This window comes from Polypterus senegalus, chromosome 1, assembly GCF_016835505.1.
Source record: "Polypterus senegalus isolate Bchr_013 chromosome 1, ASM1683550v1, whole genome shotgun sequence".
NCBI lineage: Eukaryota > Metazoa > Chordata > Cladistia > Polypteriformes > Polypteridae > Polypterus > Polypterus senegalus.
In genome coordinates, this window is record NC_053154.1 from 215,544,491 (window position 1) to 215,569,494 (window position 25,004).

At 39.6% G+C, this 25,004-nt stretch overlaps 1 protein-coding gene across 6 annotated transcripts in view; it reads left to right on the forward strand.

The window, feature by feature from the left end:
* cdh23 (cadherin-related 23) overlaps positions 1–25,004 on the forward strand; it is a 1,363,918-nt gene that overhangs the window by 1,007,202 nt on the left and 331,712 nt on the right. For all 6 annotated transcript variants that reach the window (XM_039768795.1, XM_039768746.1, XM_039768764.1 and 3 more), the window contains exons 28-30: positions 10,151–10,211; positions 15,067–15,215; positions 23,318–23,453. In XM_039768795.1, coding sequence (XP_039624729.1) covers positions 10,151–10,211; positions 15,067–15,215; positions 23,318–23,453 — 346 coding nt within the window. The remainder of the gene's footprint in view (positions 1–10,150; positions 10,212–15,066; positions 15,216–23,317; positions 23,454–25,004) is intronic.

Sequence of the window (25,004 nt, forward strand, 5' to 3'; positions counted from 1 at the left end):
CACTCTCCCTCTCTTTATAATCTGTTTATTGTGTTTTTGAAATGAAAGACAATGCAGGAATAATACATTATAACTCTAAATCACACAATTTTATCTTTTTTCTGTTTTTGATTTTCTCTTCATTTTCTCCTTTCCCTGCTAAATGATAACTTTGGAAGCAAAGATCAGCTGATGATCTATGATCCTATGCTGTATTACCATGAATGTTGAAAAGAAGGAGCAGTATTCAACAAATTTTGTTCTATATTGTAGGAGAACTGGGCCCACTCCTATTAAGTTATATTCACTTTTCATTTTATTATTTTGCACGTTACACTAATTGGTGATTTATGCCTTAAGTCTGATGTGCTGGGATAGACTCAAAGGCCTCTTCGACTGGCCTAAACTGAATTCTGCAGGTTTTGCAATGGAAAGATTGATTTTTCTGTTTTAAGGTACATTCCTAGGCTCTTGTGCAGTAAAGGTATGAGAGCATTCCTTCAATCTGGTGAAATTAGGCAGATGAATATCAATGGAACAAAGGCAACTACTTCAGAGGGATTATTAAAGATGGATGAGAGTACTTTAAAGACAATAAGAGAATGAGTGTCTGCTGATATTCTAAAAAGTCTACATGAGTACAGTAAAAAAGAGACGGACTCAACGGCAAAGCCAAAAGAGGTGGGTGGTGCCCACTGCTATCTCTCTCAGCTCGTGTCAAATTTTGGGTAGATTTATGTACTATTTTAAATTGTATTATTTAATTTCTTGCAGTGATTTTGGAAATTTTATATTTTTGTAAATGCCATATTCTGTGATTATGACTATAAGATCTTCTTCCAATGTTTTTTTATTGAGCTTAAGGACAAGCTGTTGTATTAGAATTTCTAAAATTATTCACTCCACAGTTGCCTGTCTTGTGGATTAAGGGGTACTTTGGGAAAGTGAGATATATTACAATGAAACAACATCGAAGTTGAACGTAATGAACAAAATATTTCAACAAAATGTTGATAACAGGACCATTGAATTATAGAGTAATATCTTTTGTGCATGAGTCTTTAAGAGTTATTATACCATGCTAGTGCTAGAAGCTAAAGTTGGAGTATTTGACTGAAGCAGAAACATATCATTTGCTTTCAACGGTGACTATCACAGTAGTGTTTAGTGACACCAAATAAAGATGGCGCTTATATAATAGCACATTCTCAAAACATTTTGAATCTTTACACTTTTACTATGGAGGCAGTGTGATGTAGTGACTAAGGCATTGCTCTCTCTGCCACAGGGTCTTGCAACTCGCAGAGTGACTCTTAACCTGGCTTTGCTTCAAATTTAAAAAATAAAAAAACAAGTATGTAACTAATTTCATTAAGTATCTAGATTTGTAAAGTTCCTTAAAATGGTTTTGCTATAGAAATGCACTATAAAAATTGATGTTTGTACTAAAGGTTTGGGGTGCAGAGGTAGTGCTGCTGCCACACAGTAAGAAGACCTGCGTTCGCTTCCTGGGTCCTCCCTGCGTGGAGTTTGCATGTTCTCCCCGTGTCTGCGTGGGTTTCCTCTGGGTGCTCCGGTGTTTCCTCCCACAGTCCAAAGACATGCAGGTTAGGTGCATTGGCGATCTTAAATTGTCCCCAGCATGTGCTTGGTGTGTGGGTGTGTGTGCCCAGCAGTGGGCTGGTGCTCTACCTGGGATTTGTTCCTGCCTTGCGCCCTGTGTTGGCTGGGATTGACTCCAGCAGACCCCCGTGACCCTGTGTTAGGATATAGCGGGTTGGATAATGACTGACTGACTGACTAAAGGTTTGTGGGTAATGGTTCACAGCAAAGCATTGACAAAAGATAAAAGTACCTCACCTTCTATAGTCAGTCATGGCAGGACAAGTTAAAAGATATGTAAAACATGCCAGAGTCCCTTGGCTGATATATTTGCTACCTAGAATGAAGCACCAAACTTAGCTCCATCTTCGACCTCTAAAGAAGCAGTTTTATGAATACCATATATACTCGCGTATAAGTCAGGTCTTGAAACCCGAAAGATTGATCATAAGATCATCAGATCCCAACTTATACGCCCATTCAAAAATGCAATGCTTACTTTTTTTTTACATCTTCTTGCTTCCTCGAATCTCGCATCAGTTTCTCAGACGCATCAAATTTTAATGCAGCAGTGCACTTTTAATTTAAAACTAGTTTCACATTTTCTTCTGATTGAACGCTCCATCGTAAATAAGGGATGCTCTTATGATAAAGGAGTATGAGGGTGTGAGATACAAAAAACACAAAACAGTGCAAACGTCACTTCGAAATAGTTCGGGTATTACCGTGTGGTCACGTGGGCACAATACATAGAAAAAAAAGACAGTGTGCTCCATGGTCACTCTCTCAGGTGGGTGTTCGTATATCTTAATCTCTTGGACCAATAGCGTGAGTTTTCCGCCTACAACTGACATTATAAAATACTTGAAATTATACAGTAAAATCAAGCCCTGACTTATATGCGGGATAACTTAAATGCTAGTAGTATATCCTAAATCTAAATAAAAGATGGAGTAACTCCATTAACTGTTCTGTAAAAAATAGTCATTATAACTTCATTATTTTTTACAAAAGCGAGAGATGTATAAAGGAAATATTGAAAAAGTTCTGCTTTATGCAGAGGGGTGTTCATGTAGAAATTACTTTGTAGCATTAAAGACAAACACTGTAGGAAATGTTTTCGACAACCAGACAGAGCTCTGTTTTTATATCTTTGCTTATGTGTGATGATACTTTATGTAACGGAATGTAGCTAACCATTTGAAAACAACAGGCTGGCATTACAAGCAGTGTTTAATGGTGGTGTAACCCAAGGCTCACAGTCTTGGTTAAAGAAGACAAATAGTTATGTAGGAGAGGAGGACAGTGATGATGAAAAAGTAAATATTGATGCGCTGTTACGATATATATATACTTAAAAGAACTCGAGGAAGTAATTGCTCAAAAAGGAAGAAAGATGTCGTCAAAGACCTCAACATGCTCTTTATACAACAGAGCCAGCTACCATTACATAAACTATGGTGAAAAAGATCCTGTTACTCTGTAAATATGTTATTGAAATTCACTAGATTGACGTAAACTAAAATTACCTGCCAATTTTTACTATTCAAACTATTCATCTTTCCTGCTTTTTCTTACATTTTCTTTCCACAGTGAGTACATACAGTTAAAGGAAATTGAACAGGTTGTAAAGCAGCTTGTGTTGATCTGCAGGCAGGTGGCACAGTTGCACTGTTTTCTCCTGTTTTAAAAAATTACAAGAGTCGATGTGTCTGAAAACTAAGTAAACATAAAAAAGATGACCAGGCTCCTGTGATTTATAGAGAAACAAGGCAGTTCTTTGTGTAGACACAACGTCATTAACATACCTTGGAGATTCAGTAAAACTGGCATGATGGTTGCCTACAGTGTTTTGACTGTTTATGAATGCACCACTAATCATTTGCCATCCATGAACGTAGCAAATTAATATCAGAATACTAGTTGTCATTGTAGTTGTAGTAGCATTGTCAAGTGTAGAGTTAAGTGACTACAGTGAAGTTCTTAATTGTATTCCTGACCAACATGCCACTGAGGCCTTGTTAAACAAGTACAGTATGTCCTTACAGCGCATCACTTTTTCCACATTTTGTTATTCCAAAATAGATTAAATTCATTTTTTTCCTCAGAATTCTACACACAACACTCCATAATGACAATGTGAAAAAAGTTTACTTGAGGTTTTGCAAATTTATTAAAAATAAAAACTGAGAAATCACATGTACATAAGTATTCACAGCCTTTGCTCAATACTTTGTCGATGCACCTTTGGCAGCAATCACAGCCTCAAGTCTTTTTGAATATGATACCACAAGCTTGGCACACCTATTCTTAGCCAGTTTTGCCCATTCCTCTTTGCAGCACCTCTCAAGCTCCATCAGGTTGGATGGGAAGCGTCGGTGCACAGCCATTTTAAGATCTCTCCAGAGATGTTCAATCGGATTCAAGTCTGGGCTCTGGCTGGGCCACTCAAGGACATTCACAGAGTTGTCCTGAAGCCACTCCTTTGATATCTTGGCTGTGTGCTTAGGGTCATTGTCCTGCTGAAAGATGAACCGTCGCCCCAGTCTGAGGTAAAGCGCTCTGGAGCAGGTTTTCATCCAGGATGTCTCTGTACATTGCTGCAGTCATCTTTCCCTTTATCCTGACTAGTCTCCCAGTTCCTGCCGCTGAAAAACATCCCCACAGCATGATGCTGCCACCACCATGCTTCACTGTAGGAATGGTATTGGCCTGGTGATGAGCGTGCCTGGTTTCCTCCAAACGTGACGCCTGGCATTCACACCAAAGAGTTCAATCTTTGTCTCATCAGACCAGAGAATTTTGTTTCTCATGGTCTGAGAGTCCTTCAGGTGCCTTTTGGCAAACTCCAGGCGGGCTGCCATGTGCCTTTTACTAAGAGTGGCTTCCGTCTGGCCACTCTACCATACAGGCCTGATTGGTGGATTGCTGCAGAGATGGTTGTCCTTCTGGAAGGTTCTCCTTTCTCCACAGAGGACCTCTGGAGCTCTGACAGAGAGACCATCGGGTTCTTGGTCACCTCCCTGACTAAGGCCCTTCTCCCCCGATCGATCTGTTTAGATGGCTGGCCAGCTCTAGGAAGAGTCCTGGTGGTTTCGAACTTCTTCCACTTATGGATGATGGAGGCCACTGTGCTCATTGGGACCTTCAAAGCAGCAGAAATTTTTCTGTAACCTTCCCCAGATTTGTGCCTCGAGACAATCCTGTCTCGGAGGTCTACAGACAATTCCTTTGACTTCATGCTTGGTTTGTGCTCTGACATGAACTGTCAACTGTGGGACCTTATATAGACAGGTGTGTGCCTTTCCAAATCATGTCCAATCAACTGAATTTACCACAGGTGGACTCCAATTAAGCTGCAGAAACATCTCAAGGATGATCATGGGAAACAGGATGCACCTGAGCTCAATTTTGAGCTTCATGGCAAAGGCTGTGAATTCTTATGTACATGTGCTTTCTCAATTTTTTTATTTTTAATAAATTTGCAAAAACCTCAAGTAAACTTTTTTCACGTTGTCATTATGGGGTGTTGTGTGTAGAATTCTGAGGAAAAAAATGAATTTATTCCATTTTGGAATAAGTCTGTAACATAACAAAATGTGGAAAAAGTGATGCGCTGTGAATACTTTCCGAATGCACTTTAAATGCGTATCTCCATGTATACCCTCTCTATCCAATTCAAGGTCATAGGTGCCAGCAACATAATGCGAAAACCAAATGAAGGGCTAGTATAAGAATACAATAAACAGAAAAACGATGATTAATAAAAGAAAGTGAAAAAAATTGTATTAGTCCCAGAGTCTGTTTCTTAATCAAGCCCAGTATGTCTAAACTAGTGACCTCTCCAGTACACTCCATTGATTAACAGTTGTCTGTGTAATGGGTTTCATTTACTTCGGTTGCTCTGAATCCTGTCCTCCTTCATCTTACTTATTACTCCTGGGGTTGCTCCCAGTTTTCTTTTAATGTTATCACAAGCTGGCTGGAGTTTTATCAGGTGGCAGGGTGCTAGTCTAGCTTGCTCTCCCACTCTAGGTGAATTCACAGTATCTAATTAAGATGTTTATGTACATCTTTGGAATGTGGGAGGAAATTTGGAGTTTCCAGTATATAAAGAAACCCTGAGACCCTGGAGAAATGTGCAAATTCCACGTAGACAGAGACAGGAACCCGAAAGTGCAATTGTTTTTCTGAAACAGTTGTAAGCACTGCATCAACATGGCTTTCATCTTCGCATCACAAAATATATTGTAGCCCATCCTTTAATTAACCTTTCTAATGAAGTCTCCATACTGACTTGATGTAGTCAGTTAATGCCCCCCTACCAGTCTCCTTGGGCCTTTTTCATGTGGCTTCTGTAAACTCAACACTTGATATGAAAATCCAGTCCTATGCTTCATAACCCTTACTGCTTAATTATCTTTCCCCTTTTCTCCTAGAATAAACTGCAATCACCTCTAGATCTGTCTAGAGCTGAAACTGACAAGTTTGCCTCAAAGTTGTGTGTCATCAAACCGTATATAGCAAATGCTTCTGCTTGTATAGTTATTCATAGAGGTGCTAAGTGTTAAGTAAGGCAGGCGCTCAGTGCAATGGCATTTCTATATCAAGCAAATCTACTAACTGGATATATTGTAACTTACCTATATCTATAAATAAAATTATATTATATAATTTATTCTTTCAGTGTATATTATCCACAAATTGAACATGCCATAATCTACAGATGTTCTCAAATATAAGAAAACAATCTATCATGCTTATATAGTGGTCTTCTTGTTAGATCAGCACAGAGGCTGTGCGTAGGTTGCCAGATTCAAATTAATTAGCTAATCATAAGAAAAATTATATCTTTATAAACTTTATAATAAAATTTCACAAAATACAATATTAGCATTGAACATGATACTAATATGTATTGCAACATATTTAAGTATGAAGTACATACATATACATTGTGAGTGCCATGCTCAATGCTTCTGCATCCTAACCTGAATGGAAGCTGGTTCCTTTTCTGTACCTTTTCCAGAAGTGAGGCCTGTTTGGAAGTATAAATGGTGACTAGTTCCTGGTGTCATTTTCTCTCCTAGTACACACAATGACAGTATCCCACTGGTAAAATCTCCATATGGATACTGACAGTGCATAATGGGAATTGTAGTACATGTCTGGGTCTTGGGTGCTGCCAGGGGGAACTGCAGGAGGACACTATCCCTTGTTTGATGGGCTTCCACCAGACTTTCAAGCGCTTCCAACATGCACTGCTGTGGTAGCAGAAGTACTCCCAGGTCCAGCATAAAAGAAGGCGTATTTTTCAGCCTAGTAGTCAGAGTCGGGGGGAGGTTGATGAGACTACTTGGGAAGTGTGGAAAGAGGAAAAAGCTTGTGATTCCATTATATTCTCTGAAAATGAGGAAATAGGACACTTCTGAAGGAATTGGCTTAAATAAAGCTCCTTGTGTTTGAACCCGTGACTGTGTTGTGTAGTTGTGTCTGGTGTTTGGAGCTTGGTGGCAACCCTACTCACCACAACACAAATGTGCACTCAGTGGCTACCTTATTAATTACATCACTCTAGCACCAGGTAGGACCCTTCTTTTACCCTTTTCCAGGCCTGGAATCAGCAAGTTGCTGGAACCATTCCTTAGGAATTTTGATTCATGCTAACAAAATAGTACCACACACTTGGATAAATTTCTTGTACACAGAATTTATGCTGCAAACCTCCCATTGCACCACATTCAGAGGTTCTCTATTGGGCTGAGATTAGAGAATGTGCACACCAGCGGAGTAAACTGAAGTCACTATCATGATTGTTTAAGCAGCTAGAGATGATGTGTGTTTTCTGACATGGATCATTATCCTTTGGAAAAACAGTAAATTGTGGACATAAAGTGATGCCTAAGTCAGCACAGCGGTAATTCAAAGGTTTATTGTAGCATTGAAGTGATGCTCGCCTAATGCATAGCAAAAAAAAACATTTCTCATGCCATTACACTACCACTCCAGCTTGTACTGTTAATTCAAGTCAGAATGGATGGATTCATGTTGCTAGTGCCAAATTCTGACCCTTCTATTTGCATATTGCATCTGAAATCAGGACTTTCAGATAAAACCGATATAAATTCTGGAGTTTCTGTGTATAAAGAGTTTAACTTTGTCATGATTTCTTGCCTTTTTGTGTTTTTTCTCCTTTGTTTATAAATTGTATTGTTATAGTTGTCATTTCTCATATCGCCATTTTGTTTGATTTTTACCTATTTGTTGTCAGCAGAGTGCTCGGTTGCTACTCTGTGGATGTCAGGAAATTAAAATATAATTTGTAAGGGTGATCCTTATTTAACACAGCAATGTGCTTTCTACTTACCCAAGTTTTCAGATTTAAATACAAATCTCCATGCAAAATTAGTGTTTTGGGTTTCCTTTTAGAACCTTTGTTACCATTTTACTTTGATTTTGTCTCTCATCTCCAGGTCCTTGAACCTCAAAAGTTTGTTTCTATAGTAAGACATGTGTGAGGTAGCCTCATATTCCTTAGCTGTTAGGAGTGGTAATGTAGTGGTATGGTCTGATGCTATTGTGGCCCATTCACTTTGTGGACACCAGGGGCGCTCTCAGCTCCCCAAACACACAACACAAACAGGCAAGGTAAAGGTAAGGTAAAAAAACAAAGAGTCCTTTATTGTGGGGAAACTCTTCTCAATTAATGTTTCCCACCACCACAGCCTCAAGAACAATAAAGCACTGTTATAATATAGCAACTCTTTGTCTTCTTCCACTCTGTCACTGCCTCCTTCACTCCTCCACAATAGTTTTGTCCACCTTCCACCCAACTCTGGCTCGTTCCTGGTGAGGCAGGCACCTCCTGGGATTACTTCCAGTCTTCTGTATTCATGGTCCAAATGCATTTCCATATGAGGTGGAAGTCCCATGAAGCAGGGCTCCCCAGTCCCTGCAGTACCCCCTGGCAGCACCCACAGAAAGCAACAGTGCTGAGTCGAAGAACTCCATGTTCCATGCTGCCCTGTGGGAGTCCAAGACACCTCTACAAACCATGGGGAGCTGCCATCTAACATTCTGGGGGAGATAACGCCCTGTGCTGCTCTCTCTCGCCTGGCCGGGTAAGGATAATGGTCATTCCTCACAACTTCAATTACTGACATGTTCTATATGCAGAAATGCCCTTCTACACAGCACCGTTGTAAATAGCTCTTATTTGAGTATGTGTGAGCTTTGTGTTATCTTGAGCCAGACTGGCCATTCTCCCCAGCCTTTCTCATTAACAAAGTGTTTATGCTCACAGATCTGCCACTCACTAGATGTTTATCAGCTGAATGTATGTAAACACAAGTGAATGTTGTGCATTAAAATGTCAGGAGGTCAGCTATTCTGAGATGCTGAAACTACCCTGGCATCACCAATTATAACGCGTTTAAAGTTGAATAAATCATACATCTTGGGCATTTAAACCACAACTAACCTCTTAGCCATGTGAAGACTAGCCAACGGTTGTATATGTATGCACATATTCAGTGTATACGTACTTTATATACAGTATATATACACAAAGCAAGAATGTGAGTACACCGGGGGTGCTCAGCAAACCAAGACACAAGACACTTGCATAATTTTCTCATAGCAGGAACTCTAGAGACTTTTATTTATGAGAAACAAAATCAGTTTATCAGAGGGATCAGCTCTTAGTCTTTATTATTTTGACTAGCGTGTAGATTAAGTTCTCACTTGAGAGCCAGTAGTCTCTCAAGCAGACTTCTTAACACTCCCTGTAAAGAATGGTGAACTATCATTCTTCTGGTTGTACTTCCTTTATATTCAATGGTTGGCACATAACCCAGAAGGTGCAGTCATCTCGCATCCTCCCCAACCTTCCTGCCACTCTCCATCTTAGGGCATTTCCAGGGTGTTGCATTTCAGCTCCCTCCTGAAAACATCCTTAGGTCTCAAAACCATTTTTAATGTTTCCCCAGTACTTCCGGCATGTGTCAGAAAAGAAGGCAAAACAAATTGTGACAATATATACATGTGTAGTGTGCAGTTTGCATACATACATAATATAACTCTGCAACATTTCTAAGGCTTAAGAGACCACCTTTCAAAAAAAATCAAAAAAGAAATTAGAAATTTCGGTTGAAAAAAAATTTTTCAGAAGTGCATACTGTAGTTCATGGAATGTGACAAAAGCAACTTCTGCTGGCCCTGCTTCTATTGACCTACCACCATCCTTCAGTGAAGTCTACAATAAATAAGTAGTGAAGAGCAGTGTTTCTGATTGTGGTGGTATCATATGTTGGTCAAGTGGCAAGATCTTTCATTAATGAGAACTTTTCTCCAATGCACAGTGAAATTCGTTTTCATGGCTACTACAATCAGGCAAAAAGAATGTGTTGAGGTTTCATTTAAAAGCCATATTCTTGTCATTTGTGCCTCATCTAACTTAAAACATCTTGTGTCTGTAGTTAGTTTTAGAACTGTGGACATCAATCAGCATTTTATACAATTTTTTTAATTAACTCACTTGATAAGGCTGTGTTTTCACATTTTATTGCAGGTTCAAGCAACAGATGCGGACGAAGGAGAAAACGGGAGGGTGCTCTACAGGATTCTGTCTGGTAGGTTATAGCATTCATCTCTGAATACTTCAGTGAGAAAGAAAATGTGAGCAAGTGTGTAGTTAATATATCTTACAGGGCTTCACTCTCAGTTCCTCTGGTTGATAATGTTAAATATGCTCTTCTCATTTTCACACAAAATGGAGTTTTGCCTTTATCATGGTAAGCAAGGGAGAGGAATGGCTATACTGTACAATATTCACTATTTAAAACATGATATTAATAAATATGAAACATTGGCATATGGTGGCTATTCAGCCCTTAGAGGTTTAGTTGGTATTACTTAGTTAACATCCTGAACTGGTAGTTGTGGCCTGGTCACCATAATAATGCAGACAAGGAAAACACACACGCATTGCACTAGTCAAAGAGCCAAAAGAAAAATAAAAACCTGTTCACTTGTTTTTGAACAGATTGCCTCTGATCCAAGCTGGACGTGAACCATCCAGTTACCCTTACAACTACAACATTTATTTATGTAGCACATTTTCATACAGCGATATATCCCAAAGTGCTTTACAAGATGATATATTGAGAGTTACACAAAGAGAAAACAATTAAAAATAAGCAATAATATTAAAGAATACATAACAGCACAATAAGGTAAGGTCAGATGGCCAGGAGGACAGAAAGAAAAAAAAAATCTGCAGGGGTCCCAAGGCTAATAGTCCACCCAGACCTAATTGGGCATTCTATCAAACATAATATTTCCTAAATCAAGCCTCATAGATTTCATGGTTTGCATGATGGGATTTGGTGGAGTTGGTCTCATGGACAGCTGAATCATCCACTTTCATTCCATCATCTCAAGGGGCTGCATGGTGCCTTGATCAGGTGGTGGTGGCACAGATAGCCTCCACAGAAGAACCAGAGAAAACAACAGAGAATAGTGAATATTAGTACAGATTGCATTTCCCTGAAAAATATGATATTTCTGTGCCCATATATTCTATTGGGAATACAACCAAAATGTAGCTATGAAAAAGGCATATTAAAACAGGTTCACCGACAAAACCGCGACCGACAAATGAGCGCCGACAAACCCGCTAACTGGTTTTCAACAAATGCGCGGCGACAAAATCGCCACGACAAAATCACGAGAGAGGCCAAGAGAGTGGGACGCCCTTGCTGCAATTCTTCCTACATATGCAGGGCGTGATCTTAAGGACTATCTGCATGCCGTGCTGATGGCATGCCGCGTCTCATAATATTGACTTCTAAAATAAACATTATTATATATGCTTTAAACTAGTAATTCATATTTAATGAAACTTTTGCGATTTTGTTGGGGCGATTTTGTCGGCGCGATTTTGACGGCGCGCTTTAATCGCGCTATTTTGCCGGGTCACAATTAGAATAATGTGTTTCTAGCAGTTTTTTAAAATGTTCCACAGAGTTAGCTTGGCAAATTTCTATAGGTAAAGTATTCCAGATTTTAGGAGCATAGCAGCAAATGGCTATCTCACCACTTCTATTAAGCTTGGTTCTAGGAATAATAAGCAGACCACCATTTGAGGATTTGAGGTTACAACTTGGAGTGTAGGGAGACAGGCACTTCAAAATATTGGATGGAGCGAGATTATTTAAGGCTTGAGTAGTAATTTAAAGTCAATTCTGAATGACACAGGTAACCAATGTAATGACGCTAACAGTAGTTAGATGTACTCAGTTTTTCTTTTTCTAGTTAAGATTCTGGATGTTGCAATCTGCACTAATTGCAACCAATTGATGTCTTTTTTAGGTAATCCTGTTAGAAGAGCATTACAGTAATCTAGTCGACTATCAGCAATTATCAGACAGTCAGCAATTAGATGGTAAATGTAGCATGAGAAGTCATTTTCAGTGACAAGATCAGCAACTGCGACTGGTAAATCTGACATAACCTACAACTAGAAGTCAAGTAATGTGATATCAGCTTAAGACATGAAAGAAAATATTTTCTTTTCCATGTCATTCAGTATAAACTGTTTATCTTTTGCAATTTTTTTTGTTTTTTGGTTGACTGGCAAATAAGTGAGTGAAAAAAACATTCAAAATATAAATTTTTTATGAATAGACAGCCATGTTTATTATGCCTTATGCTTCTTATTCTACATTGTCCAGTTAGGAAGAGACAGTCATAAAGTATATATGTGCAATAAGGTTCACGGTATATTGAGAAAGAGAATGCACTATAATTATACATCTTTTTTTATATTCGGTTGAATTTATTTAAAAGCATTTAACATTCCATACAATCCAGTCAAACTTAAACACAAAACAAAACTAAATTCACTTCAACTCCCACCCATGAGAAAGAGAGGAAGGCCAACAGCCAGAGTAAAACATTGAGAGTAGTAAAGAGGGAAAGAAGTCCTTCTTCCCAATTTAAATGCTTGTTCTAAAATATTATTGATTAGATCCTGCCAGGTTTTGAACAGATCCTCTAAGAGAGAATTTGATTTTTTACAATTTCAAATAGTATATAACATCAGTTAACCACTGACTTAAGAGAGGCTAGGATTCTTCCAGTTGAGCAAGATGTCCTACATGCTAATAGTGAAGTAAAGGCAATTACAGTTTGTTTGTCCTTCTTCACTTTAAGCCCATCTGGAAGTACACCAAACATAGCTATTAATGGATTAGGAGGGATTGTAACACCAAGGCTATCTGATAGGCATTTAAAAATTATAGGCATAATTGCAAAAGTTCTTTTTTCAAGCATCACTATAAAGCATTGTTAAATCTAAAAGTAAAGATGTGCAGCTCCTGATGTACAGTATGTGTGTGTGTGTGTGTGTCTGTGTGAGAGAGACTGAGTGTTCCATGTAATAAACTGGTACCCCATCCACAGGTGGTTTTAGCCTTATCCTGAGTGCTACCAAAATTAGGCCCCCTTGAACCCCAGTATGATTAACTGCCTTTGAAGGTGGATAGATGAATGAACCATGCTTGATGGAACAGAAAGGGTGTACAGTAAAACATTGGATTGTGAGTAACTTAGTTTGTGAGTGTTTTGCAAGACAAGCAAAATTTTTTTATAAATTTTAACTTGATAAACGAGCCTGGTCTTGCAATACGAGTTGTCCGTTGTGGGATATGGCCAGCCTTTCATCTCGGCCAATACCCCCAGGCCACCAGGTGGAGCCCTCCCTGCAGCATGGAGGTGCCCCGAATGCCAGCAGGGAATTATGGACGTTGGAGTTTTCCTTTACAGCCCTGCTGGATACCACGGGGGCTGCTAGAAGGCGCTGCAGGGAGGAGCAGCGAGTATTTTCTCTACAACCCAGAAGTGCGTCTGGGAGTGGTGGATTGATCATTGTATAGGAGAATTATTGAGTATTGTATGAGTATTGTGGAGAGGAGGGTGCTTTGTGCACTATTTATTAATAAAAAGTCAACAGATTGGACTTTTACCTGGTGTCTGACATATTGTCCGAGGGATCAAGAGGACGATAGTGCCGTCTATCTGTCACACCGTATACGCTTTGTCTAACCCTCGCCACGGGATTGTGGGTAATCGTCTCCCATGCTCGGTCTCAGTCGGTGTGTCTCACTCATATAGTCAACATCCGTATGAGCGTATACTGTTTACTATAGCATGGTGACCACGTGTGTGTGCTGTAATGTGCGAGTCCCTGTCATGCACCCCAAAACACGAGGCTGAGTCTCAGTACTTTAGCAAAACCAGCTTTATTTAGCGTGAAACAGAAACAGCACAGTTACTTATTGTAGCAGGATCCACTGCTCTCCTATACACAGACACAGCAATCCGGCAGGGTCGTGACCAGGTTAGTGGCCAAGTAATACTATACCCTTGCATTTATAATGTTCCTTACATCACCCATCAATGGCAGGCGCTTATAACTTGACCGCAGTCTTTTCAGATTCGCTTTTACGGCAAACTGCTAAGTGCTGGGAGCCTGCGTTTGCTTCGGGACACTCTTCCGCAATTTGTCTCATTGGGGTCGGGGTAATCCCAAAAGAGTTTAGAATCCTTACAGTGCATAAAGCATTTTTTTTAATTTTGTGTTGTGACTCTTCACGCAAAAGCAACTGTCATTGGATAGGTTTCCTTGTTAAAGTCACAAAAAAAGAAAAAGATTCCAGTGAGCCAACAGATAGCAGGGATTCCGTTAGTTAGAGTGAAAGTCGTCCTACACAATAACTCTCCTCCTCCTCCTCTCCTCTCTCTCGTCTCCCTCACACCAGCCACGATTCTTTTCAAAGGTAAAGTGCAGGTTGATTTGTTTTACATATTTTTACTTTATATTTTGTATTAATCATTTTTATATGAATATTTTTGGTTTAAAAAACGAATCATCTGAGTTTCCATTATTTCTTATGGGGAAATTCGCTTTGATATACAAGTGCTTTGGATTACAAGCATGTTTCCGGAATGAATTATGCTTGCAAACCGAGGCACCACTGTACTTACAACAATGTAAATTTCCAACTGATAAAGTGGAAACAGCAATATGCTTATAACAGAGCATGATAAATAGGTTGAGACTTTTACTAATACTTTATATCTTTTGCATCTCAAATAATGTGTTTTCTCATGTATGCTACTGAGATTTGTTTTTACAAATATTTGTAATTTATTAAATTTAGATGTTAATATTATTCACTACACAGTACCTTTCTTGTTTTCTCTACAGGGGATTAAGATTATATCCTGAGAGGAGACCTACTTAGAGAACTATCTAAATTACCTTAATGAACCCTTTTTAAAATTCAAAGTATGTTTTGTAAGTTTTTGATTGCTTATAGAAGATATTCAGTTTGTAAGAATGACAAATCCAGCAGCCATTACAAGATAACCAAAAGAACATTAACTTTAAAACACTTCTTTTTTTCTCCTTTTCCATCCAAGGTAATAACAACAACGTGTTTCGTATTGATGGAGTGACAGGACTTATTACTCGAGGACAGCGCCCCTTGGACCGTGAAACCACCACTTCACACATGCTGGAGGTGGAAGCCTATAACAGCGACCTTGGAAGCATGCGTAGCACAGTACGGGTAAGTATACTTGGACTCACACCACCCATGCATTCATTTCCTAAATGGGCAGGTATCTGATATTAAATTAAAAACAATGTATAAAAGGCACTTCAGTTATAGAATAAGAATAAGTAGTCTTTGATATAAATTCAGGTTAAACATGTTTAAGAAAAATGTAAAAAAAAATGCCGAACTGAATTAACAGATTTGATTGTAGTTAAGGAGTAAGTAGAAATTCTAAGATCAATGGCGTTTGTCCTGGTATGAGGGGCCTAAAGATGTCCATTTGAGGTGTATATTGCTTAGAACAAGAAGGCCACAGTGGCCGCAGATGTACTTTCAAGCCAGTTTCACCATATGAGGTAATTTCCTGTTGCTAAATAGGTACTTAGTGTAGTTTTCATGCACCACAGTTTACGTACTCTGCAAAATGTTTACTTCATTTTAATAGCTTCTTTTGTTAAGATTCAGATGCTTCTGTACTTAAGGAAGAACGAGGTCCAGATAAAACAAGAAATGAATGGTTCTCAGTATGTTTCCATTACAAACAGTGACTCTATGGAACATATTTTGTCAAATGTTGGACACAGATTTTTGCAAAATTACTCAATAGGTATGGCTGAAATTATTTTGGAGCCCATCATGCTTTGGTGGAGGGCAGACTGGAGGCCCTAAGGCTAGGGACCTGTGCCGGCAAACAGAAGGTTGCTGGTTTGAATCCTGTAAATGCAAGAAGTGATTCCACTCCATTGGACCTTTGTTCAAAGCCCCTAACCTGCAACTGTTTCATCCTGGGTATGATGTTAACTTGCATCCAGCCCTGCAAAGTAGGTCCTTCAACTTGCAGGGAAAATTTGGGGGTTGATGGCAGGATTAGAACTCCAGCCACTGCTCCACTCCATTTGGACTAGTATGGTACAAAGGTGTCACCCATTGCATGGCTGTTCTCGGGCCCTACTCTGGGATGGGTTCCTCGTGTGGTGGGTGCGGCAACGTGCTATATCAGTGCATGCTCCCAATCTCCTCCTCTCCATCATGCTCTTTGCAGCTTTTTTACTTTTTATTTTTCATCATTATTTTTTCTACTATTCAAGACACCATTTTTGTCCAGCATTTTTGGTACCCCTATACAGAGTGCTTTGTTATATATTAAAAGTTGTATAACCACATTGAACTGCTGGCATTTCATCTGCAGTCTGTACTCTAGTCACTCCATTTTGTTTGAAAAGCACATTTTGCACAAAATAAACTAAAAAATCCAAACTGAAAGGATGGCTAAAAACTGGTGTGATGAGTGCTATAACTTCACAGTCTATCCGCAATGTCACCATGGCCTCATTGAGGTATTCCTAGAAAAGGGCAGCTTCATCAAAAAGATAAGGAACAAACTGTACTGAAAAACAATTGATTCTAGGAAGCTGGGGGTAAAAACGTAATGGAAACAAAAAGAGAATAAGAGATGTGGCTGAAGAGTGTGTGTCAAATAATAACTGCCTTAGGTAAATATTTTGAAAGAAATGAGATAACAATTCGCTGTTGAGAGATAATAATCCATCGCTGTGCATTGAACATTTTCTTGATTATCTCAAAAAAGTTAAATCAACACTGCTGTGAATTGCTCTTTGTCAAAACCAATGCTGGATCAATTTATCTCCTTAAAAGACATGCTATGTTTCCTACAGTTTTCTGCACCTGTCTTAGAAAAAAATAAAATCTTTAGAAACTTTGGTCCATTTTAAAAGCCAGACTGTTCAAATGAAAGGTGATAAGACTAGCAGTCATTTTAGTATCCTCAGAGCCACAATAAGAGAAATTTACAGACATTGTTCTTGAAAGTAATAATGGAGCGATCCCAGAATTCTTAATTGTAACTAGTTGCTTTTTAAACTGATTAACTTCTGGAGCCATGGAATCTAAGTGAAAGATGCCTTTGATTTGCCATAAATATAAGTAGTAAGCTGCGGTGGGTTGGCACCCTGCCCAGGATTGGTTCCTGCCTTGTGCCCTGTGTTGGCTGGGATTGGCTCCAGCAGACCCCCGTGACCCTGTGTTCGGATTCAGCGGGTTGGAAAATGGATGGATGGATAGTTAGTAAGATGATCTCCACTTTTAGCAGTAGTGCCAAGGTGGTTAATATACAGGGTGGACCAGATCTAATTATGCAGATCCAGATCGTCTGGATGACTTTGCTTTATGCGGGACGATTCCAGTTTGGTGCGAAGACGTTTCTTCATGTCGTCAGTTTGCACACTTCTCGATGGTCTGGGATTTTTCGGGTGATTTTCTATGTAATAATCTTAATAAGTTATAGCATAATGAAAGTTGCATAATTAGATCTGGACCACCCTATACTGTGGCGGACAGCTGGGGCTCCTGCCTTGCCGGGACACCTGGAGGATGGAAGGACCAGGAGATAGACAATATCTCCCCCAGGACACTAAAGGGCAGCCACCCTGGTTTGTATCAGAGCCACCGCCAGGGTGCCCCCGGATGGTTACAAAGTCATGGACTGCAGCACCTCCGACGCACCAGGAAGTGCTGCGGGAAGAGGAATAATGTACACCCGGAGTGCTTCTGGGTGCCCATTCAGTACTTCCACCACACCAGGAACATCATCATGGAGCACCTGGAGCACATCCAAATGCATTATAAAAGGGGTCACTTCACTCCATTCGAAAAGCCGGAGTCGGGATGCAGAGAACAGAGCTTGCGAGAAAGGAGTGAAGGTGGCAGTAGAAGAGAAAGGAAAGAAGAATAAGAATACGGAAAAGAAAGACGGTGAGCTTATTTGATTGCTGATTTGTGCACTGTTTGCTGGAAAGACAGTGGTGAAAGTAAACATGTGTGTTTTGGACATTTGGTGTATCTGTCTGTAGTCAGGATGATCATAAAAAATGTGCACATTAGGGTAACAGACAACTCTGACTGTCCTTGTATGAGTGCCTGTGGGTTTGTAGGTGAGAGTGCTCAGGGAAGGACCTCTTAGGTGTCCCTTCAATTATGTGTTACACATTCTGCTTCAGAACTAGATAAAAGTCAGGTTTATCTCTATATACAACTCTAGACAGCATGAAATCGATTTACATATTTTTAAACTTGCTGTTGAAGAGTTTCAGAGGGCTAGACCCTTGCTTGGCAGCATAAGATAGAAACCAACACTGGACTGGTTGCCATTCATTCCACACATACTCATTTGGGGGCAAATTGTCGTCTCCAAATAGTTTAATACATGATTCTGAGATGTTGAAGGAAACATCTTCTAAGGATGTTGTATTATTTCCATCTGTGTGTTTAACATTGAAGGACTGCTTTGAAAATAGATTTCGAAGCAAAATCCCCAAAAGTAATGCATATAAATCTGACCAGTTCCACCATAAAAACGCATCTTTATTGGAATCAAAAAAGTGAAAAATAACACTTTAGGCATTCAAAATGTAGGCATTTGAGAAAAAAATAATCCTAAGTTGAGATCGATATCTGATTAATACAGGATGGTCCATATCTAATTATGCAGATCCAGACCGTCTGGATGACTTTGATTTATGCGTTGATGATTCCATTTCGGCGCAAAGACGATTCTTCTAATGGAAATTGGATAATTAGATCTGGACCATCCTATAGAGAGAAAGAGGTTGGGAGCATACACTGATAGCATTCTGTAGCACCCACCACACATCAAACCACCTGGATTGGGACCCAAGTGTGGCGAATGACACCTCAGCACCACACTGGGACAGTGTAAGGTTTGTTTTTTATGGTGGCTGGAGTGCCAATCCTGTCACCACCCCTCAAGTTTTCCCTGTAAGTTGGAGGACCTGCTTGGAGGACTGAATGCAGATTAACGTCATATCGAGGACAAAGCCACTGCATGTTAAGGACCTTGCTCAACAGAGTAGAGTCACTTCTGGCATTCGAACTGGCAACCTTCCGATTGCCAACACACATCCCTCGCCTCAGAGCCACCACTCTGTCCCCGGGTAACTGATTAAAGGCATGAATTAATCTTTGATTAAGAAATTGGTGGTAAGAAAAGCAAGTAGCCTCTGGTGTCACAAGGTTAGATCACCCTAGAGGTTTACATTAGGAAGAGCAGACTTTGAAAACACTCAGCAGATGTGTAAAGCAAGGGGTCTTGTGACAGTTTATTTCTCATTAACAAATGACTGGCCATTATCATTGCACAGGTGAATTTTGTACTGGATTCACACTGGTCAGACCTGTAAAATGCAGTGCAGCAGTTTGATATAATACTTCTTAAAGCTGTTTCCTGCCTCGGTCTTCCTCTTAGAAAGGAAGCATTTGTCTGGGGTATTTTTAGTTTTTTTTCTTACTTCAATTCTTCTTTTACAATAATGTATTCTTCTTTGTTTCTTTACCTATTCTGCTCTAGTACAATACAGAGTATCCATCTGCTCTGGAATGAGAGGAACCCCTGATTTGTAACTGTTTGGTAGGCCTGAACACTCACACACCAACATCAGGTTCAATTAAAGACACCAGTTAACCCACAATGCCATCTTTAGGACTTTAGAACACACACTTTTAGGAGTTTACGAGTTGGACAAACTCTGAGTGACATTGGCCATACTCAGTTACCTTAGGCACCACCACACAAACACTTTCCTTCACATATTAATTATAATTTAATTGTGGTTACTCAAAGAACCACTTGAAGATCAGAAGTACAGTACAGTAATCACTGGATTACTTAAGAGAATTATTTTCATAGTACACTCTGTCTATGAGGTTGTTTAGGAGTGTGTCCTGCAAATTAGCTGGTTTCTATATTACACGGAAATCCGCCGGTGCCCCAACTCCTCCATGATCAAATAACTCTTTGGATTATGGTATGATACATTCTGAGGTGCTTTACTGCTATTAGAGAAGTGCTGTCAATATGCATAATCATACGAGAAAATTGGATGGAAGTTAATTCCACATTGAAAATGAAAAGAAACTGAGAAAGACGTATGTTTGGCTCTCAGATATAAATTGGGTTTGTGTCTGGAGATGAGTAAGCACACATAGGTGAAGGCCTAAGTAGGTATAAAAGTTCACCATCAGAGATGATAAAAAGTAAGGTTAAGATGTTAGTTGATCACTAAGAGCTGAAGGAATGTGTGAATTAATTTTAGAAATGACTTCAGTTATTCTTTCATAGGTGTCTTTAAATCCTTTTGACAGAATATAAACAAACAGACCAGCAAGGCCATGAGCAAGAGAAGTGAAATGTGCTGCAATGGGCTTGCAGACTTCTTTGATCTGCATGCTGTCTTCCTGTTTCACTGATGTAAATTGCAGGACATTTTCTTCACTTTCTAACATACACTCACCTAAAGGATTATTAGGAACACCATACTAATACAGTGTTTCGCCTTCAGAACTGCCTTAATTCTACGTGGCATTGATTCAACAAGATGCTGAAAGCATTCTTTAGAAATGTTGGCCCATATTGATAGGATAGCATCTTGTAGTTGATGGAGATTTGTAGGATGCACATCCAGGGCACGAAGCTCCCATTCCACCACATCCCAAAGATGCTCTATTGGGTTGAGATCTGGTGACTGTGGGGCCATTTTAGTACAGTGAACTCATTGTCATGTTCAAGAAACCAATTTGAAATGATTCAAGGTTTGTGACATGGTGCATTATCCTGCTGGAAGTAGCCATCAGAGGATGGATACATGGTGGTCATGAAGGGATGGACATGGTCAGAAACAATGTTCAGGTAGCCCGTGGCATTTAAACGATGCCCAATTGCCACACCATTACACCACCACCACCAGCCTGCACAGTGGTAACAAGGCATGATGGATCCATGTTCTCATTCTGTTTACGCCAAATTCTGACTCTACCATTTGAATGTCTCAACAGAAATCGAGACTCATCAGACCAGGCAACATTTTTCCAGTCTTCAACTGTCCAATTTTGGTGAGCTCGTGCAAATTGTAGCCTCTTTTTCCTATTTGTAGTGGAGATGAGTGGTACCCGGTGGGGTCTTCTGCTGTTGTAGCCCATCCGCCTCATGGTTGTGCGTGTTGTGGCTTCACAAATGCTTTGCTGCATACCTCGGTTGTAACGAGTGGTTATTTCAGTCAAAGTTGCTCTTCTATCAGCTTGAATCAGTCGGCCCATTCTCCTCTGACCTCTAGCATCAACAAGGCATTTTCACCCACATGCATACTGGATGTTTTTTACCTTTTCACACCATTCTTTGTAAACCCTAGAAATGGTTGTGCGTGAAAATCCCAGTAACTGAGCAAATTGTGAAATACTCAGACCGGCCCATCTGGCACCAACAACCATGCCACGCTCAAAATTGCTTAAATCACCTTTCTTTCCCATTCTGACATTCAGTTTGGAGTTCAGGAGATTGTCTTGACCAGGACCACACCCCTAAATGCATTGAAGCAACTGCCATGTGATTGGTTGATTAGATAATTACATTAATGAGAAATTGAACAGGTGTTCCTAATAATCCTTTAGGTGAGTGTAAATAAGGCTTACCGTAAGACAGAAGTCTATTTCTATAATGTTACATTATTATTATTATTAGAAGAATAATAATATTCTGTGCCCTATGCTGCTGGGATAAGCTCTAGCTCTCATGATTCACAGTAGAAAATGTAATGTCTGAATAATAAGAAACTAAAAAACAAGTTATAAAGGTGTATAAGACAAATAACTCCAGTGGTAGACCATATGAGAGCATGAGAGCAAAGCTTAAAAATGAAATGTGGAAAGCTAAAAGGCAGATGGAGAGAAATATTACAGAAAAGGTGAAAGATGATCCAAATGGGATTCTTCCAATATTTTAGTAGTAAAAGAACTGTCAAGAAGGAGGTGAAATTTTATTAGGAAGAATAAGGTGAATTACAGTATACAGACAGTGAAATATCAAATGTTTGCATTTGTTTGAAGTTTATATAAGTTAACAAGTTGACCTACCTGCAGTAACAGGGACTACTAAGGAGACAGTGATTTGGAAATTTTACAGATAGAAATACCGTCCATCCATCCATCCATTTTCCTTCCCGGACTTACACGGCGAGTCGCCCCATCCAGCACCACATCACTCCAGTTCCCAACAGCTCAGCAAGAGTGATTCCCTTCATCAGCCCCTGAGTATCAGCCACACGTTTACCTGAGGGTTCTCCACATGGCTGCCTGCTTCTTCTCCCTTGCTAACTCACATCGGCACTCTCACGTCTCCCTACCTGTTTCTCTCTCTTCTTTAAACCTCCATTCTTTTCCTCTCTCTGTCTTTGTGATTCTCATGCCAGCTCCCACTTATATGCCTCTCTGGGTGCAGTGCCAATAAAACAATTAAGATAGACTACACCCTCATGTGTAGGTACGTCTGCCTCAGCTACCTCACCAACCTCTCGCATCTGTGTGAGCCTGCACACCCTCAAAGATCGAGCCGGCCATTTGATTATTTATTTATTTAAAAACAGGGCACTAATTTTCCAACTGCAGTTCCACAGTCAGTTTGCAGATAATGCCAAACCAGGTGGAATGGAAGATAATGCAGAATTTGCCACATTATTACAGAGAGGCTTGGACAACATACACATTTGGGCAGTTTACTGCTACTTTAAAATAAATATTTTAAGAAGAACACAGGAGCATACTTGAAAACTTGTTAAAGGAAGATATAATACAAATATTGGAATGTTTTTCTTTACGCAAAGAACCATAGGTACACAGAATAAATTACCAAGTAGTGTGGTGGAGAGTCGTTATGAAGCACCAAATTTCAATACATTGTTATTTCGGAAAATCGAGGTGAATACAATAGATGAGCTTGGTGGCATAAGTTCTCATCACACTGGTCTAATGTTGGTTAGAAGGTGGATGGTGTGATCCTGTAGCATTTTCTGCATGATTTCCTTAGCTGATCAGTATCTAATGATCTGTGATGAGATTTTCTAATGTATTGCATGCTGGTCTCACTTGCAGAGGAATGATGACGAATATAGTCATCTGCAGATGTCTTTGCAAGAGTAAGAAGATGAAAACATTAACACCTAGAGGCAAAGGGTGAAGTTTGAATGATAGGTGCAGTTTGTCTGTCTTTATGGTATGCCTAACTAATTTCTCATGTATTCCTTTTGCAGGTTATTGTGTATGTAGAAGATGCCAATGATGAGTCTCCTATATTCACTCAACAGCAGTACAATCGTCTGGGCTTGAGGGAGACTGCAGGCATTGGGACATCGGTGGTGGTCGTACGAGCTACTGACAGAGATACAGGTACAACTGGGCTATAATAGCCACTATCTTTTACAGGCCTGGATTAATGTATAGATGAAAATGATTAGCATTAAGAAATAGATACTGCTGGATCTCTTCAGGTCATTGCAAATTATAAGGCTGTCGGAAAGGCTGTTTCTATTCTTTTTAGAATAACATACAGTAGCTACTTTGGAGACCCCATTAATCTTCTGCATGTGGCTTAGAAACCCCCAGGTATCACCCAATCCTCCTTAACACAGAAGACAGCTCTAAATTGTGTTGGTACGAAGAAATATACTGTATAGGCTGCTTTTCACTTTCCCCCTTCACTGATACTGTATGAAAAATGTAAACACTAAAATTATCATGTGTAGGCAGTAAAAACAAACCTGTGAAGATATGAAGATTCAGCTCTTTTGTATAAAGTGCAGTTCTGCTTTATATTGAATTTCAGCAAAAATATAGGTCAACACATTAGCTGGGGTTTTGTGGCTTTTTTCCTCAAAGTTGCACAATTGTTTGTTCTGCTTTAAATGAGAACAATGCCTACCCACTTTACAAATCCACGGGAACCCAACAAGAAATCAGAAGTGTATAATCAGCCAGTTTCAAGAATAGGAGGAAGCAGGGTGTCTGTTCCCAGTATGTCTGTGAGAAACTGCACTACCTTAGTGAATGTTCTGGGGTATTGCTTTATTACTTAGGTAGAACCTCCAAAGGACAAGGGTGTTTGTGTTATGAGGGTATTTGAGTTGACAAGGCCGGGGTTCAGACAGCAGTGTAAAGGAGATGTCTGCACAATCAACACCGCCTTAAGTTGATTGCCTAATTGACACCATCATTCATTAACCTTCTTTATAAAGTATCTTAAAAGGAATTTATAGAGATTGGGTCCTGACGCATTTCACATGTCTGGTGGCTTCTGTGTGGATTTTGTATGTTCTAACCTTAGTTTTACGCAGCACTTCAAAAGCATCCCATTAAATTGGTTGAGAAAACTAAAGTGGCTCAAAATCAGTGATTGTGCGACTGGCACCCCTATCCAAAGTTGGTCCCTTCGTTGTGCCCAGTGCTGCTTTTGATAAGCTCTGCCCTGAGTGATTCTCATTTGAGCTAAGCATTTTCAAGAATGGACAGATGGGTATATGATGTATCATAATGAGTGGCATACAGCATTTGGACTTCAGTTCGGTTACCTGGAAGGTGACTTTGTATATTTTCTCATGGTTCACATGTGTGTTTTGTTTTGTTTCTTTTGGCTGATAGGTTAAGGTAATGACTCTAAATTGTTATGATGTAAGTAAATGTACCCTGGCATCCCATCCCATCCTGTTTTCACCTCCCCAGTACCCGATGCTGTCACAATTTTCATACTGCAACCACATTTCTGAAAAAAATTGTTTCTCAGGATAAATAAATATAATGATCTCTGAGACAGTCACTCTCAACTGTATGCAAAGTCAGTGTTTTAACCACTCCTGCACATATTAAAATAAAATGAGAATAAAACACCAGACCACAAGAAAATAACATTACATTACAAATTGTACAGCTGAAAATTGTTAACGT